General features: G+C 53.3%; 2 protein-coding genes across 5 annotated transcripts in view; both read right to left on the bottom strand.

The window, feature by feature from the left end:
* Window positions 1-17,913, bottom strand: part of PNMA8C (PNMA family member 8C) — a 32,965-nt gene that overhangs the window by 13,924 nt on the left and 1,128 nt on the right. Inside the window, exon 2 of one of the 3 annotated variants that reach the window (XM_053905513.1) lies at window positions 4,767-5,001. The exons of 1 other annotated variant lie outside the window; for it this stretch is intronic. The gene's annotated coding sequence lies outside the window, so the exon portion shown is untranslated. Of the gene's footprint in view, window positions 1-4,766; window positions 5,002-8,060; window positions 8,081-17,913 lie in introns of those variants that run through there. One more of the 3 variants, XM_053905514.1, reaches the window with a different exon arrangement.
* Window positions 1,596-4,403, bottom strand: CCDC8 (coiled-coil domain containing 8). 2 transcript variants are annotated; one of them, XM_053905512.1, is made up of 2 exons: window positions 2,828-4,403; window positions 1,596-2,779 (listed from the first exon to the last, which is right to left on the bottom strand). In XM_053905512.1, the coding sequence occupies exons 1-2, from the start codon at window positions 3,695-3,697 to the stop codon at window positions 2,303-2,305; spliced, it is 1,347 nt and encodes a 448-aa protein (XP_053761487.1). In that variant the 5' UTR covers window positions 3,698-4,403; the 3' UTR covers window positions 1,596-2,302. The 2 variants fall into 2 exon arrangements, with proteins under 2 accessions (XP_053761487.1, XP_019281467.2); XM_019425922.2 differs by having other exon boundaries at window positions 1,596-4,399.

Raw genomic sequence — 17,913 nt, 5'->3', positions numbered from 1 at the left:
CCGTAAATGAAATCCCCTTGGATTATAAATAGTATTGGGGCACCTGGGTGGCTCCGAGGGTCAAGCGTGGGAATCTTGATTCCGGCTCAGGTCGTGATCTCACGGTTTGTGAGTTTGAGCCTCGTGTTGGGCTTAGCCCTGACGTCGTGGAGCCTGCTTGGGATTCTCTGCCTCCCTCCCTCTGCCCCTCCCCTTTGTGCGTGCTTTCTCAAAATACATAAGCTTAAAAAAAATAGTGTAAAAACCCTGGTAGAATTTCAGGTAACCCCAGGGACCTCTGCTTTCAGGGCCTTGATGTGTGCTCGTGCCTGTAACGCTGGGGTGCGAGCGACAAACCGAGAATCGGCGGGTGTTTGGCTTTGCCCCAGACCCCTGAACCTCTCCTGGTGTCTCTGGCAATCTCTGCTCCCACCTTCTGTCACCTTCCGGCAACCCGAGCCAGCTAGGCCCCCCGTGGTCACATGGCTCCTGTTCTCCCAGACACGGGCAGCAGTCACAGACCCCAGGCCACCACCACCTGGATGCCGGAAGGGTGGGCACTCCAGGAATGGCCGGGTCCAGCCTGGTTATTCCCTCGCCTGCAGCCAAGTCCATCCCTCCCGGTGGGGTCCACACCTTGTCTTTCTTCCAAACCCCACAGGTGCAAAGGGCCTCTTAGCAGCGACTACTTCCGGGGAGGGACCAGGTGACAGCATGTCATTCTTTAGTTCCAAAACAAAACAAAACTGAGAAGTTCAGGCCAGGAGTGCAGGCACAGGACAGGGCTGGCCTTCAGGCCTCCCTGCTCCACGACCTCCCTTTCCTCCGGCCTTCAGCTAGGCTGGGGTGTGGCCGTTTGCTGGTTTTCCCTGGTGGAGCTGGGGTTGGGGGACACAGAGAGATGCCCGCCAGTGCCCACGGGGCCTTAGCAACCCAATCTCTCCCTGATTATAAGCGCCAGTCACAGCCCACTACATGCTACGTCGCAATCCTGCTTTTTGGACTGTTTCTATTGCAAAGAGTTTTTTTTAACGTTTCTTCATTTTTGAGAGGCAGAGCGCGAGCAGGGGAGTGGCGGAGAGCGAGGGAGACACAGAATCCGAAGCAGGCTCCGGGCTCCGAGCTGTCAGCACAGAGCCCGACGTGAGGCTCGAACCCACGAACCATAGTGATCATGACCGGAGCTGAAGTCAAGGACGCTCGACGGACTGAGCCACCCAGGCGCCCTGCAAAGTGTTTCCGATGTGGCCTGTGGCCAGTCTGCCCCTGGGGATGTTGGTGGGGCTTAATGGAAACAGATTCCTGGGCCGCACAGCCACCTTCAGCGAATCCGCAGCTCTGGTGTGAAGGGCCCCGGAATCTGAATTGTGGACAGGGTCCCCTTCTTCTCTACCTTGTAACCAGGGTCAGGTGAAATGTGTAAATTGTAGGCCCTGGGCCCGAACCCAGGGGGCACAGCCGGGGGCGGGGGGGGGGGGGGGAAGGGAGGGAATGGCCCGCAAAGCGACATAAACACAGGTCACCATCTTAGAGGGTGGGACTGGAGGGGACACAAGGGAGTGACAAGATCACCCTGGCGCATTCCTCAGTGGCCAGGTCCAAAGCCAGGAAAAGACCGCTTTGTAAACATTTTTATTTGCATGTTGGCTTGCGCCCATTTTTTAAGTTCAAGGAGGCCGTCAATGCTAAGTGCGCAGGCAGAAAGGAGAGGGGGAAGGGGGAGGGGAGGGAATTTCTCCCCAGCCTTTCCCCCCCTCCCTTTTTTTCTTCAAGCCAAGCACCTAAAGCTGCATATGAGCGAGTTCAGATCATAGGTGATGCAACTCTTCCCCGTGGGTCTCTTTCTTTACATTCTTTGGGTGTCCAGAAAGAGTCTGTATTTAAAAACGCTCAATGCATGAACGAATTTTAGCAAGAAAGAGGGATGTGGGGTAGAGGGGGGAGGTCCATGGCCTGGCCCTTGCTTCACCTCCATTTTCTTTCTTTCTTTTTTTTTTTAATTTTTTTTAACGTTTATTTATTATTGAGAGACAGAGCGCAAGCAGGGGAGGGGCAGAGAGAGAGGGAGACACAGAATCCGAAGCAGGCTCCGAGCTGTCAGCACAGAGCCCGACGCGGGGCTCGAACTCACAAACCGCGAGATCATGACCTGAGCCGAAGTCAGATGCCCCACCGACTGAGCCACCCAGGCGCCCCAACCTCCATTTTCAAGTACGGAGGCAGGAAAAGCGTCTCCATCCAAGTGCGGGAGAGGAGGACCGTGCCTTGCGTGGCCGAGAGCGTGGCCGGTGGCGGTGTGGTCCGGGGCACCCCTGCCCTCACCTCACAGCTGGTCTTCTCGTTCTCCCTGCTCCGCTTCTGCTCTGGCCTCTGCCCTCAACACCCTAAGGCTCCTGGCCTCGCCTGCCCTGGGGACTCTCTCCGGCAGGGTTGGCAACCGAGGAGTGTGCCAGAAGGCTCTCCGCCGCTTGCGAAACCATGAGAAACGTCCAGGAGTCTGGAACCTCACTGTCTTGACCTGTTTCCGGGCCCTAGCTCCCTGGGTTGCCCCTGTGGCCACCCGGGCAGCTGAGGCTTCAGCTTCCTGGACAACTGGGGCCTCTGCCCTCTGATTATCTGCAGCCCCTTCCCTCTGATTATTTGCAACCTCTGCCCTCTGGACAGCTATGGCTTCTGCCCCGGGATTATCCTCAGCCTCTGCCCCCTGGACGGGTATGGCTTCTGCCCTCTGATTAGCTATAGCCTCCACCCTCTGATCGTCTGCAGCCTCCGCCCCCTGATCGTCTGCAGCCTCTGCCCCCTGATCGTCTGCAGCCTCTGCCCTCTGATCGTCTGCAGCCTCTGCCACCTGAACTGTGGATGCTGCTGCCTCCTCCCTCCTACGACGGCGGAAAGAGGCCCAGTTGATTCTGGGCCTCCATCGTCTTGGGGCAGTCTCGGGCGCCTGGCCGCCTCCTGCGTTGCCCACATTATCCTCCAGGCTGGCCCTGCCTGGCGCCCATGCCCCGTCCCTCTCCACCCTGGGAGAGGCCTGCCGGGCCTCGCCCACCTCGGGGCTGGACCTTGGCGCCCAGCCCTTCACCCTCCGCTTCAGCTTCCCCCAGGACACCTGGCTGACGTACTCTCGCCACCTGTCCGCCTTGGACAGCTGCGGCCTGGGGTTGTCCTCAAACATGGGCACCGGCAGGTTCACGCGGCGGCGGGCAGGTGGCGCGCTGGGCTTCTTCTCCCCTCGCTGCAGGAAGGCCTCCACCAGTTCCTCGTCATCCCCGCTTTCCAGGTCGCTCCCCAGAAATTTGCTGCCCAGGTAACTGACAGGCATCTTGCGCACCCTCCTGCCGCGCCCCGGGCCGTTGTGACCCTTGTCGCCCTTGCGTCTGGAGGTCTCGAAGTCACTGAACTCACTGTCGCTGGCGTTGCTGCTGTCATAGGTGCCCACGACCAGCCGCGGGGGAGGGGTCACCATTTGCGGGACTCTCCTCCTCACTCGGGGCTCCTTGGGCTTTTTGGGGGGCTGGGGCGGGTGTGGGGTGCTCTTCTCGATGATGCGGGCCACGTCCTCCAGCGTGCGGCCTTCTTCCTCCAGAAACTGGGTCAGCCGCTCCCGAAATTCGGCTTCCTTGGTGGCCGGCTTGGAGATGACCCTCCACACGCCCCCGGCCAGCCTGACCTCCCGGGGGATGAGCAAATAGTCCACGTCCTCGCCGATCTGCAGCATCCCCACCGTGGAGTCCTCCTCCCTGCGGAACACCTTGCCAATCTTCTTAAAGGTCCCCACGGGTTTCAAGGCTTCCACGAGGACATCCAGGTCCACGTCTTTGCAGACATCTGGGACGCTCCACAGGATCAGGCAGTCGGGGGATGGGAGGAAGCCCCAGGGGAACCAGCCCCCCACGTGGCTTTTCTCGAGGGTCTTTAAGATCTCCAGGGTGAAAGCTGGGGTGGGGGCAACGACCCCAAACTACAAGTAGGCCTGGGTCTTGGGGGTGGGGGGGTCCCGGCCGAACTGCCCGGAGGGTCTCACCTCTCCAGCCAAGGAGGAGCCAGCCCCTCCTAACTTCTCTGCCCGCGACCGAGTCCAGTCTTGGTCAAGGCCGGCTCCCCACCAAGGACTGGCGGGAATCAACCCCGGGGATGCTTACGTGGGCCGGGGGTGAGATGGGTCCTGAGGCTCGAAGCCCACCGGCCAGCTGCGAACGCGGTGTCCGGGCTCCGAGTTGGGGCGCACGGGCTGCCCCGTGGCTCTTCCTGCCTCGGGGACTCGCCTGCAGCTTGGGAGAGGACTTCGCAGACAAAGACGACTCAGCCGTGGCTGTTCAATATGGCCGAGGCGCTCGGAGGCCGCAGCCCAGCCCCCCGGGAGGGTCTCCCGCCCCCAGGCAGGCAGCCACCCCCGTCCAGGCTGACCTTGACGCGCCTACAGCCTCCCAGCCCGTGCGCTCGGCACCGAGGAGCGCGCGCGCGGGCAGGAAGTTCCTCCTCGCTCTCTCCCCGAGGGTGAGGCCCACCTTCCCCCTTCTCATCTTACACTCCCCGACTCGGGAAGACTGACAGGGGGGCTGTCCACTCCCTTCGGGGCGCCCTCGCTCCCCTCCCGCACAGGGGTGTGGCCGCGCTGCGGGCCTCGCTGGGGCCGTCGCTTCCCAGCCGATCGCCCGCCGAGGCCCACGTCAGCACCTTTCCCCAGAAAGGCGGCAGTTCCCCAACCTGCCATTCTAAACGTGCGGGTTCCAGCCAAGCCCTGGAAGGTGGGTGCGCTAACGGGGCAGTCCTTTTGAAGGCCACTGGCGGTGTCCGTTACCCTTTTGCACCATGGGACTTTGGGTACCTGCCATGCGTCTTGGCGCAGAAATTGGTACCAGGGCCTTCTTGTGCCAGCCTCCAGCGTGGGACTCCGCACACAGTAGGGGCTCAGTAAAGATGTTCGGGTGAATGAATGGACCTCAGTGTTCATCAGGAGGGACTGGCCCGGTTGACTGGTTCTCCCAGTGAAATACTATGCAGCCACGTAAAAAGAAGTACCTAGTGGAAAGAAGGGTGGTCAGGTTTCCTATGTCCTAGGTACGGTTGTAGGTGTTTTCTACGAATCAACTCATGACATCCTCGCTGTAACACTATGATGCAGGTAGAGTGGTGATGACTCTGATTTTATAGCTGAGAATGTAAGATCCCTGCCTCAAGGTCCCACTACTGGAAACGATGGGACCTGGCTTTGAATCGGAAACAGTATGATGTGTGTGTGGGGGCGGGGGGGGGGGGGAAGGACCTAGGTGTGTGCATGTACTCCTCACAGGGACAAACACTGACAGGGGCTCCTGGGTGGCCCAGTCGGTTGGGAGTCCAACTTTGGCTCAGGTCATGATCTCACAGTTGGTGAGTTCAAGCCCTGCGTCGGGCTCTGTGCTGGCCGTGTGCAGAGCCGGGAGCCTGCTTCCAGTTCGGTGTCTCCCTCTCTCTCTCTGCCCCTCCCCTGCCCCTGCTCACTCTGTCTGTCTCTCTCTCTCTCTCAAAAATAAACATTAAAAAAAAAAAAAACACTACCAACAGTGACTGTTTCTGGGAAGGGAGACCGGGGATCCCCAGAGGTGGCAGAGACCTGCATTTTTTACTCTTTATCTTCTTGCTTGAATTATTGCTTGGATTTTTAGCTGTCAGAAATGTTAAAAAAAAAAAAATGTTCACTAAGTTAAATTAACCCAAAGGTCCTCAGACTCAGACGGACATAGTAGGTCGGGATCCCTGGACTGTGGGGGCCCAGGATGTGCCCCACACAGGGGGCCCCACTCAGAGAACTCTGAGGCAGGTACCCGAGCACGAGTACGCATCACGGTGGCATTGGTAATAGTAACATTTAACTTGCGTGGAGAGTTTCCTTGGAAGCAGGCACCCTGCTGAATGGGCCCAGAATGAATTCTCAGAGCTACAAGGTCACCGGACCCTTGCAAACAGCTCCTTGCTTCCCTCTCACCGCCTGCAATCCTCCCCAACCCGGCAGCTGGAGGGATCTTTTAACAACTTAAGTCAGCGCCGTCTCTATTCTTTCAAAAATCCTCCAGTTTACTCAGTAAAATCGAAGTCCTCACCACCGTCCACAAAGCCCTAGCACACCTCCTCCGCTTTCCTTCTCTCCTCCTCGCCGGCTCCATCACCTCCAGACACACCTGCCTCTTCGCTGTTCATCAGAGACACCAGCCTCAGGGCCTTTGCACTTGCTGCTCCCAATGCCCAGAATGTTATGGGCCCACCTTCTCTTGGCAATTTCCCTCTGCTCAAGGTCATTCTACACTCCCCTACACCTGCCAAATATAGGGTGGCCTCTACCCTCTCCAAGGTCCTTCATCTCAGGAATCCTTAACCCTTTCTTTGAAAAGAAATGTTTTTTAATGTTTATTTCTGAGACACAGCATGAGCGGGAGAGGGGCAGAGAGAGAGGGAGGCACAGAACCCAAAGCAGGCTCCAGGCTCTGAGCTGTCAGCACAGGGCCCGACTCAGGGCTTGAACTCACAGACTGAGAGATCATGACCTGAGCTGGTCAGTAGTAGCTCAACCGACTGAGACACCCAGGCGCCCAACCCTTCCTAAGTGCTACCGGTCGCATTTCAAGATAAAGTTTTTCAGTGCATAGAATTGCGTCCACTGGGACTCCTGGGTGACTCAGTTGGTTAAGGTGCCACTTCCGCTCAGGTCATGATCTTGCGGTTGGTGAGACTGAGCCCCGCATCCGGCTCCGTCCTGACAGCTCAGAGCCTGGAGCCTGCTTCCGATTCTGTGTCTCCCTCTCTCTCTACCCCTCCCCCGCTCGCATTCTGTCTCTCTCCCCAAAATAAATAAACATTAAAAAAAAAAAAAAAAGGAATTACATTCACTGGATTACAAAGGAAACCAATTATAATGAAATATACAATCTGTTTAAAAAGAAAAATTTCAGCAATAGTTAAAAAAAAAAACCTGTGAAATAATGACATAAATACAAAGTGTAAAAATGAACACATGTAATTAAAAAAAATTTTTTTAACATTTTTTTTTTGAGAGAGAGCGAAGGGGGGCGGAACAAGTGGGGAAGGGGAGAGAGCAGGAGACACAGGATCCGAAGAAGGCTGGGAGCTGTGAGCACAGAACCCAATGTGGGGCTGGAACCCACAAACCGTGAGATCACGATCAGAGCCGAAATCAAGCGTCGGCTGCCTAACCGATCTGAGCCACCCAAGCGCCCCATGAATACGTGTGATTGTATTTAACTCACGACGTGGGATTTTATTTAATTCTTGAAGGAACCAGGCAGATGTGTAGAGAGAGAGGGAAGGGAAGGGAGATGCTCGGCGGGCGGGGGTTGGTGAAGATCTCCGCGAGGCCTGTGCACAAGCATTGGCTCGTTCGGGTTGTTTTCGCCTTTGCAGAGCCAGGCCGTTGGGCTTTGCCGGATTTTCTCGCTCACACCAGCTCCTTCCCGGCGGGCGCGCTCAGGCCCCGCCCAGCCTCCCACCGCCCCGCCCCTCCCTGGTGCGAGGTTTGGAGCCTCGCGAGCGGTCTCCCCGGCAACGAGGAGACGCGCTCCGCAGCGCGAATGTGCCCACGGAGGGGAGGGGAGGGCTGGGGCGGCGGGGGCGGGGCAGAGCCTTTTCTAGGCTTCATCTCCTTTCTCTAGGCCCGATTCCCCAATCAGCCTCCCTGAAAAGCCACCCGAAACTAAGAATCCCGAGGCCCCCCCCCGTTTGAGAAATACTGGTTTAAGAATCCAAGTCGGAAAAGTCAAGACTTGCGAGCGGAATGACCTCTCGCAGATGAGACATTTGGTTTCTGTAATTGGTAAAAAGCTTGAGGGCGGGGGTGGGGGGGGAGGGGGGGGAGGGAGGAGGAGGGAGGGGAACGTTATCTTAGAAATGAAAACCGCAAGCGGTCAAGGCTCTTGCAAAAATTGCCAACCCTGGGGCGCCTGGGTGGCTCAGTCGGTTGAGTGTCTGACTCTTGATTTTGGCTCAGGTCCTGATCTGGGTTCGAGCCCAGTGCAGAGACTGCTTGGGATTCTCTCTCGCTCTCTCTCTCCCTCTCTCTCTGTTCCTCCCCCGATTGTTCTCCCTCTCTCTGTCTCTCTAAAACAAACTAAAAAAAAAAAAAAGAGAGAGAAAATGAAGTTAGAGAAAGGTATAAAATGAAAAACAAGTCTCCCTCTGCCAGCCTCCGGCCTCCCCCTGCCCCAAAGTAACTACAGTGAAATACCTCTGTACTTTTCAAAAATATATATATATAATTATTATAAATAAATAATAATAAATAAAATACAATAAAATATAAAATATAAAATATAATAAAATATAATAAATAAATAAATAAATAAATAAAGCTTACATGTGTAATTTTAGAATTTCCCCCTGGGGGAGGGTGGATTTTCCACATCATTCTGAATTATTTTTGTCATAGTACTTACAACTTCCTAGTATTTTCTTATTTATTTGTTGCCTCACACTATTAGAATACATGCCCCGTGAGGGGTGGGCTATTTTTCTAGTTTGTTCGCTGTTAAATTCTCAGAACCTGGGACAGTACTGACAGGTGCTCAAAATATTTAAAAAAATTTTTTTAAACGTTTATTTATTTTTGAGTCAGAGAGAGACAGAGAGAGAGAGAGACAGAGCACAGCGAGGAGGTGGGCAGGGAATAAGAGAGAGGGAGACACAGAATCCGAAGCAGGCTCCAGGCTCTGAGCCGTCAGCACAGAGCCCAACGGGGGGGGGCGGGGCTCCAACTCATGGTCCACGAGATCATGACCTGAGCCGAAGTCGGACACTCAACCGACTGAGCCTCCCAGGCACCCCAGGCGCTCAAAATGTTTGTTGAGTGAATGAACGAGAGGATTGCACCAGATCTATTAACTATGAATTTTGCTTTTTTCACTTCATAGCCTGTCTTGAAGCCTTTCCGTATCTGTGTATGCAGATCAATCTTGATTTTCTTTTTTTGTGACAACTCCCCCCTTCCTCGGTATGCCCGAAAACAGGGAACATGATAATACGGATAATTACTCACTTTGGACACCTACGTTGTCTCTGTCCCTATGCATTTTTTTTCTTTTCCTCCTTAGAACCCCTCTTAAAGTATTTATTCCCATTTTTCTGATGAGAAAAGATGAGGCCAAAGAAAGCCACACAGCTAGTAAGTGACAGAGCCTTGAAACACTCAGGTTCCTTACGTTCCACCCCCTGTACCTTTAACGGCTCCTTTATTTTCTCAGTTGCCTGTGGCAGGTTGGGGATGGGGAACAAGGTTGGTGGGCAATCCGTGAAGACTTCCTCCCCCACCGCCCCGGCCGCCCCAGGTGACATTTGTAACCTTGGCACAGTCACTAGACTTGTCCTGCGTCTCAAATGCCCAGAAATCAGATCCCTGTCTGGGGTGAACAGGATGTTAATTACCTACAGTTTTTAATCAATGGGTTAATTGACAAGACGTAGTAGGTGCTCAACAAACAAGGCAGGAAGCAGCCTTGTGATCCCTGTTCTGACCACCAGAACCAGCCACATATCGGGCCACCCCTGGCTCTCCCCTCTTCAACCCAGAATCTGGAGCTTGTTTGGCAAGTGTAGAAGCAAAGCCAGCAGTTAGAATAGCTGTACTTTTGAAAAATCATTCATTCATTCATTCATTCATCCATTCACCCGGCACGTTTCTCTAAGGCAGTGATTCGCAAATCTGGTTTGCACATTAGAATCACTGGGGAGAGTTTTAGAAATCACTCAATTTCCCGAGCTCACCCTTTTGGATCAGAATATCTCAGGGTGGGGAGCGGGGTACTGTGTTAAAAAAAATAATCTCCCTGGGGCGCCTGGCTGGCTTAATCACGTAAGCGTCCAACTTCAGTTCAGGTCATGATCTCAGGGTTCGTGAGTTTGAGCCCCTCATCAGGCCCTCTGCTGTCAGCGTGGAGCCTGCCTCGGATGCTCTCCTTCCCTCTCTGCCCCTCCCCCACTCACAATCTCCCTCTCTCTCTCTCAAAAATAAATGAATAAACATTTAAAAAAATCTCTCCAAGTGACTCTGACAGAGGTGATGGTTGGTGGGGCTGGGCAGAAACAGGAGAGGAACTTGGAAATACCACACAGCACCTGCAAAGAGCCACGTTGGACATTAGGGTTTCTCCCATTTGAGCAACATAGAGGGACCCTTAAAAGAGGGGTGGGAGTTGCAGAGATCTTGTAATAGTTTGAATAGTGGCTACCGACAGATTTCCAGTCCAAATCCCTGGAATTTGAAATTGTTACTTTATTTGGAAAAGGATCTTTGCAGATGTAATGAAGGATTTTGAGATGAGATTACCCTAGATTATCTGGGTGGGGCATCAGGAGTATCCTTTTTCTTTTTTTTTTTAAGTTTATTTATTTTGAGAGAGAGAATGTGAGCAGGGGAGGGACAGAGAGAGAGGGAGAGAGGGAGAGAGAATCCCCAGCAGGCTCCGCGCTCCCTACAGAGCCCAATGCAGGGCTCGAACTCATGAACAGTGAGCTCATGACATGAGCCGAAACCGAGAGTCCGTCGCTTAACCAGCTGAGCCACCCAGGCGCCCCAGAAAACGCCAGGAGCCACCAGAAGCTGGAAGAAGGAAGGAAGGATCCTCTCCTAGAGGCTTCACAGGGAGCTCAGCCTCGCCGACACCTTGGTGTTGCACTTCTGGTCCCCAGGACCACGAGGGAATAAACTGCTGCTCTTCTGAGCTGTCCGGTTTGTGGTAATTTGTTACCACAGGCGCAAGGAACAAATCTAGACCCCGGCGGTGTGGCGGGTAATTCCCCAGCCTCGGATGAGGCAAATTCCAAATGAAAACATCCACGTTTTCTTCTGTGACCTTGTCTTTCAAGAACCATCATCCCCGAAGTGAAGGTGTTACCGTTGTAGTCTCCTGACCCCCCAGAATCAGGTACGGGTGTTACCTGCTTCTGCGACTCTCTCAAGAATAAAGAAACATTAAAAAAAAAAAAGAAAAGATATGGAAGACTCAATCACCCCCCAGAAAGTTCCTTAGTGTCTTCCGTGGCATCCCCCTTCTGCCTACTCCCAACCACGGATCTGATTTCTGTCCCTAGAGGGTTCCTTTTTCAGGAGATTTCTTTTTTCTTTTTCTTTTTTTTTAATTAAAAAACTTTATTCTTTTTTTTTTTTTTTTTTTTTGAGAGAGAGAGAGAGGGGGTGGGGAGGGGCAGAGAGAGAGGAGAGAGAGAGGGAGACACAGAATCCAAAGCAGGCTCCAGGCTCTGAGCTGTCAGCACAGAGCCCCACACAGGGCTCAAACGGACGAACCATGAGATCGTGACCTGAGCTGAAGTCGGACATTTAACCGACTGAGCCCCCCCCCCGCCACCCCGCCGCCAGGCACCCCCAGAGCCTGTGTTGTTTTTTTTTTTTTAATTTTTTTAAACATTTATTTATTTTTGAGACAGAGACAGACAGAGCATGAACGGGGGAGGGGCAGAGAGAGAGAGGGAGACACAGAATCCGAAGCAGGCTCCAGGCTCTGAGCCATCAGCCCAGAGCCTGACACGGGGCTCGAACTCACAGACCGCGAGATCGTGACCTGAGCTGAAGTCGGACGCTTAACCGACTGAGCCACCCAGGCGCCCCCAGAGCCTGTGGGTCTGTATTCTCTCTGCTGCAAAGAAACTGTGGCATGGGTCATATTAGCCCCACTTTACCGATGAGGAGACCGAGGCCCAGAGAGGTGAAGTCACCTCCCTGAAGGCACACAGCTAGTCGGTGGCAGAGTCAGGATTTGAACCCAGGTCTGTCTGCGCAGCTCTGAAGCCTTGGACACTCTCTCTGTCATGTGTCCCGTTGATGCTGGGGGCGCGAGTCAGGTACTGTCTCCCGAGGGGTATTACCTCGGTGTATTCGCTACTCTGTTCGGCTTCCAAAGCAGCTGCTTGTCATTACCCAGAGACCAGATTGTCTTCTGAGGAAGCTGGGGACACATTTAGTTCAGGAGTCTGAGATGTAAAACCAGGCTAATGCGTTCTTTGTCCGTGCGAAACACAACAGTCACCAGACCCAGGATCCCAGTGGCCAACGCTCAACAGCTTTCTCCCTCTTAGCCGCTGTGCTAAGTCGTTTACAGGTCTGCATGGGTACACTCCTCCCCACCCTTGGGGAACTAAGTTACCACTACCCCCATTTTATAAGTAAGCAACCTGAGACACAGGAGGTCAGTGACTTGCCCAGGCCCATGCTCTGGGAAGCGGAGGAATCGGGACTTGAACCCAGGCCATAAGTCCAACTCTGTTCTTCACCGTACATGGGACAGATGCATCTGCTTCCTGAACTGGCAGGTTGCCTAGTGAGCCAATGCGAGGAATTTCAGATTCAGTTCCACTATTGACGTGCATAGATATTTGTCTGCGTTCTATGTGTGTTATCGTAACAACTGTCTTTTATTTTCCGTATTCTTTTTTAATGTTTATTTATTTCAAGAGATGGAGAAGGGGCAGAGAGAGAGAGAGAGAGAGAGAGAACCCCAAGCAGGCTCTTCGCTGTAGGTGCCGAGCCCGACGTGGGGCTCGATCCCACTACCGTGAGACCATGACCTGAGCTGAAATCAAGAGGCAGATGCCTAACCGACTGCGCCACTGAGGTGCCCCTGTTTTCCGTATTCTGCCGCTCTGATGTCTGGGGCCTTGCTGACTCTTGAGGGGCTGCCCCGCCGGGGTTAGGAAATTTCTAGAGAAAGTAAGCAGTGCCGGCCTTGGAGCATGTTCCTTAAATGCAAACCGACCAGCCCAGAGCCCACACCCCCACCTATGTCCTTTATCAGGCCCTCACACTCTGGCACCACCCACCTGCTCTGTTCACCCTAGGGCCAGGTCCCGGACAAGAAGGGACAGCCCCCACACCCCAGAATCTGCTGAAATTATTCAACCTAACCAATCATAAAACTGCTTACCCTGCCTCACCCATTCCTTCCCGCAGAAACCACAATAAAAGCTCTTGCCCACGGTTTCCCCTGCTCTTCCCTCTGCCTCCTGACCAATGCTGGTGTTTCGTCATATGGCACCCCATGGTGTGACATGTCCCATCCTCTTGATAGAATATGGAATGTAACAAACTATCTTTTCTTTCTTTCTTTCAAAAAAAATTTTTAATGCTTTTCATTTTTGAGAGACAGAGTACAAGCGGGGGTGGGGCAGAGAGAAAGAGAGACAGAGAATCCAAAGCAGGTTCCGGGCTCTGAGCAGTCAGCACAGAGCCCGACGTGGGGCTCGAACTCACAAACCAGGAGATCATCACCCGAGCCGAAGTTGGACGCTCAACCGACTGAGCCACCCAGGTGCCCCTAACTATCTTTTCAATGACAGCCATCTCCTTATCTCATGGCTTTACCGTTTCTGAATGAAAATACAACCTATATGAAAACAGTCACACCTGTATATGCATTTCTTGAGTACCTACTATGTGCCAGATACAGTGCTGGGCCCAGAGGATATAGTGGGCAACGAGATAGACCCAGCTCTGCCTTCTGGGAGCTCATAGTCTTACAAGGAAGACTGGCATTCAACAGATCTATACAAATAAATTAATCACCATCGGGAGACATACCAAGCCAGAAAAATACAGGGGAGCTATAAGGAGATACACTAAGGGGAACAATCCATCCTGGGGGTGGCCTGGAAGGCTTCCTGGAAAAAGGGACCTAAGGGGTAAGAGTCAGTGGGAGTCATACAAGAGTGTCCCAGGCAGAGGCAATAACACGGGGCAAAAGTTCTGAGGTGGCTAGGAGCGTGTCTGGGGATGGCTAGTGTCGTCAGATGGTGTGCTGAGGTGGGCGGGTTATGAAGATGTCGAGCTTCTTTCTGAAGGGGGATGGAAGTCAAGGAGGAGTGTGGGCAGAGGAGTGACCACACAGACAGATGTATCACCTTAGAAGGATATGACAATTTCCAGAAAACAGAGGGAGCCCAGCAGCGAGAGAGCGGGGAAGAAACACCCCGACCTCTCTCTCTCCTCCCGCCCCCCCCGCCTCCGCTGCTGCCTCCCATTGGCTGATCCCATCCGGAAGTCATGGGCAAAGGAGCTTGGGTAATGTAGTGCAGGGTGGTCGGTCTCCCAGGGCGCAGAGCAGGGTGCAGGAGCACAGAGAGGCAATCTGGGGAACCCATGGGGAATCACCAGCGCCAGTCCCATGGGAATCGGATACAGCTTGGCCTCTCCAAGGTTCAGAGCCCTCCTTCAGGATCCGTGGTCCTCAGGGAGCACTGTTGGAGGAGCCGCAGAGAGACCCAGCCCTGTGTCAGGAGCACAGACTGTCCACAGAAAGACCCGGGCTTTGGTCCTTCTTGAGCTTTCCTGTGTGGTTCTGGCAGGTCACCTAACCTGAGCTTCGTTTTCCTTATCCGTAGTGTGAGTAGTACAACTCATCATCCCTAACCTTCTGAGGTCCAAAAAATTCCGAGAGCTTTGCATCACCCCTCCCCCCACCCCCCAAGAAGGAGGAAAACATTTAGAGACAAGATCTAGGAGGACAGGGGGCTAGTTATAGTCTTAATTTATTTCCGTTAATGTCAAAATCCTACATTTCCCTGCAGAACACTAATATAATAGGCTTGATTATGGGAGGTGCCCAGACCTGTCCATGGGGTGAATTACACAGTATAAAACGTAGACACTGTCTCACTTTTCTGAAATTCCTGAATTCCAACTCTCTGAATCCTGAAGTACCTCTGGCCCAAGGGTTTTGGATAAGGGATTGTGGATCCATAGTGCCATACCTTGGGGGTTGGAAAGATACAGTGAATTAATGAGTACTGAAAACTGGGCACAGTCCCTGGAACACAGCCTGGATCTTGTTTTTATCCCAGATAAACCATTTCACCTTTTCCCTCAGCCCCTGGGAGCCACTGGGAGAGAAGAGCGTTGCGTGTTTTGTGTTCCGTTGGCCATGAGATAGGATGACGCCCCTTACAAAAAATCATCCAGCCCTGGAAAACTTCAGGCAACTCATGGACGCAGTTTTCAAAATGCTTTTTTTAGGGGCATGTGGCTGGCTCAGTCGGTTAAGCGTCTGACTCTTGATTTTAGCTCAGGTCACGATCTCTCGGTGGTGAGATCGAGCCCTGCATCAGGCTCTGCGCCCACAGCCTGCTTGGGGTTGGTTTTCTCTCTCTCAGCCTCTCTCCACGTGCGCGCTCTCTCTCAAAATAAATAAACTTAAAAAAAAAAAAAGCCCCAAATGTTGTTTTGGCAGCTAGATTGTTTTTCCAAATGAGATCTCCCATGGATTCCCCCCCACATATCAAAGAGCATACTGTGTGTGCATCCGAATACGTTTATTTTACACGTTCATATTTGTACAATAGGGCCTGAGCCGCAAAGAACGATGAAGCGTTTTAACTGAACCCGCTTTCGAAAATGGGGGTTTACAGAGGCCAGCCGCAGGCTTCTCTCAGCCAGCGTGTCCCATCCCCTGGGGAATTTTCGCTCAGGATTTGCTGTGTGCCAGCCATGCCTCGAGTCACAGATAACTGGCTTCAAACCGTAACAGTTCTGCACAACCGCTTGCTTCGCTCTGTCCGGAAATTCTTCCAGAAAACCTTGAGAAGCGGTAGATTCGGTTTCAGGGGCAACGTTGAACGACCACTCAACGCCGTGGATCACAAATATGAACGGTGGAGAGGAAACACGTGAAACTCACAATCAGCACAAAGAAGAGCCCTGACACTGCGATAAGACGGTAAGAAATGTCACACTGTCCCTTGTTACGATGCAATGATTGTGCCTTGACGGGAGACCAGCATGCAACAAACAAAGGTGCCTGAGGTCTGTGTAGCATTTGTTCCAGTTGGGACTCAGAGGAAAAGGAAACGGTGAACACAGTAGAAGGATACACTGTGAGTGGCTTTGCCCAGGCTGGAAACTTACAAGGGCGGAAAAGATCAATAGAAAACTACAAACTTCTAGACCCTAGATGCACTTGGCAAGAAGATCAAATACACACGTGGGGAGGGCAGGGAAATCTTTACACCAAAAAGGGATGTGGAGGCTGCTGGTGCAGAGTCAGCTTGGGGAGTTTACAGAAATCAGAGTCTTTCGGGTTTTGGGTTGTCACTGCAAGCGAACTCTAGAAACTCCTTCGGTCTTGACACTTGCTGGGAATGCAAGGACCTGAGAGGAATTTCTGACCGCCTGAGGGTGGGTCCTGCACCCTGCACCTTGGCTGCCAAGGTGAAGGGGTGGGTAGAGAGAGAATCTCCACCTCTGGGCTCTGCTAAGGGGGCCACGGGGGGCAGCCCCATAGAAATGAGAACAGAGGTTGGATGCTGGAATTCAAGGACATGACTGATGCCCACCATAGTAGTACATTGGGGGGCTGGCTCCACTATTACAATTCGGTAGGTAAGAATCTGAGCCTCTGCGTGTGTGTGTGTGTGTGTGTGTGTGTGTGTGTGTGTGTAGATTGCATTTAAAAAAAAAAAAAAAAGAAATTCTGCTCAACCCCTTGCAAATCCCTGAACCAATGGAAGTTTACAGACTCACAGGTCAGACGTCCCCGAATGAGAGCTCTGTCTCCCCATGGACATTTGGATGTCACCTGACTAATTTTGTTGTTGTTCTTCACTGTCACGGGGGGACTCAAGGTTCATGTTGTTAATCGATAACCCTTGAAGGTGACCTCTTTAATTATTTACCTCCTTTTGGACTCTTTCCTGGGAGTCTTGCCTTTTGCTCTGGAGAGCCGAGCGCCCCCTCTGCGCAAGTCAGAGCTTCTGGAGGTGGATCTGGGGAGACCCACGTCCCAAGCCCAGGCGCCAATCAGAGCAGAAGAGTCCCCCGTCTGACCATCCCTGTAAGGGACACCGAGCGAGTACAGAACAGCGACAGCTTTTGAGAGTCAAGCGCCAGAGCACGGAGCTCCTCAGGTGTGGCGAGCAGGCATCTCACTTTGTCAGGCATGGTTTCTGCTTGCCGTGTGTAAAACAGGGGTGGTCCACCCTGGACGACTTTCTGCCAGAGGCACATTCAAGGTACATCCTTTTAAAAGACAAAACAACAACAACAACAACAACAAAACCAAAAACAACCCCCCCCCCCCAGCAAACCAACCAAAACCCAAAAACCAAACGAAACCAATGAAAAACCAAAATGGGTCTAGACTTTGCAATGGTGGGATTTCCAGCAGGGCTGAAAGCCAGAAGGTTCTGGGTGTCTTCCTGGCAACACATGCTTCGCTGTCCCCCAACCTCAGCCCACAGAGAGGGGACGGCGGTGCTGAAGGGGACAGTGGCCTTTCCCCAGAGCAGGGAGCTCCCTGACACGTTCCTCCTTCTTGGCTTTTCCTCAATTCTGGCGCGAGACCTCTTGCACAACCTTGGACTCCCGGGCCCTGTTTCTCCTCTTCCGTTTCCTGTAAACACCTGCTCACGCGAGGTGGGGGAGGGGGAGGACGGCCCTCGGTCTCCAGGGAGAGAGGCGCTTCTGGGCTCGGCCTGCGACCTCGCGGCCGCTCCCTTGGGGTCTCCAGGTTGTCAGACGTTGTTGGAGGGTCTCTGAGACCCTTCTTCACCCAGAAGTTACCCTCGCCCCCTCAAATGATACCCCCGCACATACCCAGGTGTTCCCCCCACACTTACATGTTGCCCCCCCGCTACGCCCACATCCCGTTCATACTCAGATGCCACCCACCCATCCAAATGGTACCTGGGTCACTCGTATGGTCAAGCGACTCAGGTGTTCCCCGCACCTACTCGGATACTGAATTGGGAGTGTCGCCAGGGCAAGGCGTGGGTCCGTTTGTTCCCGGCTGCATGGCCAGTGCCCGAAGCTGTGCCTCGGACCCCGTGGGTGCCCAGAAAACATTGGTTGAGTGAGTGAGTTTGCGCAAGCAAATATTACCTACATCCGCTCAAACGGCACCCGCACCCCCTCAGATGACACCCACCCCCCGCTCTGCCGCGCCCTCC

This window comes from Panthera pardus, unplaced genomic scaffold (assembly GCF_024362965.1).
Source record: "Panthera pardus isolate Hobbes unplaced genomic scaffold, ASM2436296v1 HiC_scaffold_18, whole genome shotgun sequence".
NCBI lineage: Eukaryota > Metazoa > Chordata > Mammalia > Carnivora > Felidae > Panthera > Panthera pardus.
The sequence above is the reverse complement of the archived record's forward strand: the minus strand, read 5'-3'. Positions and strand labels throughout refer to the sequence as shown.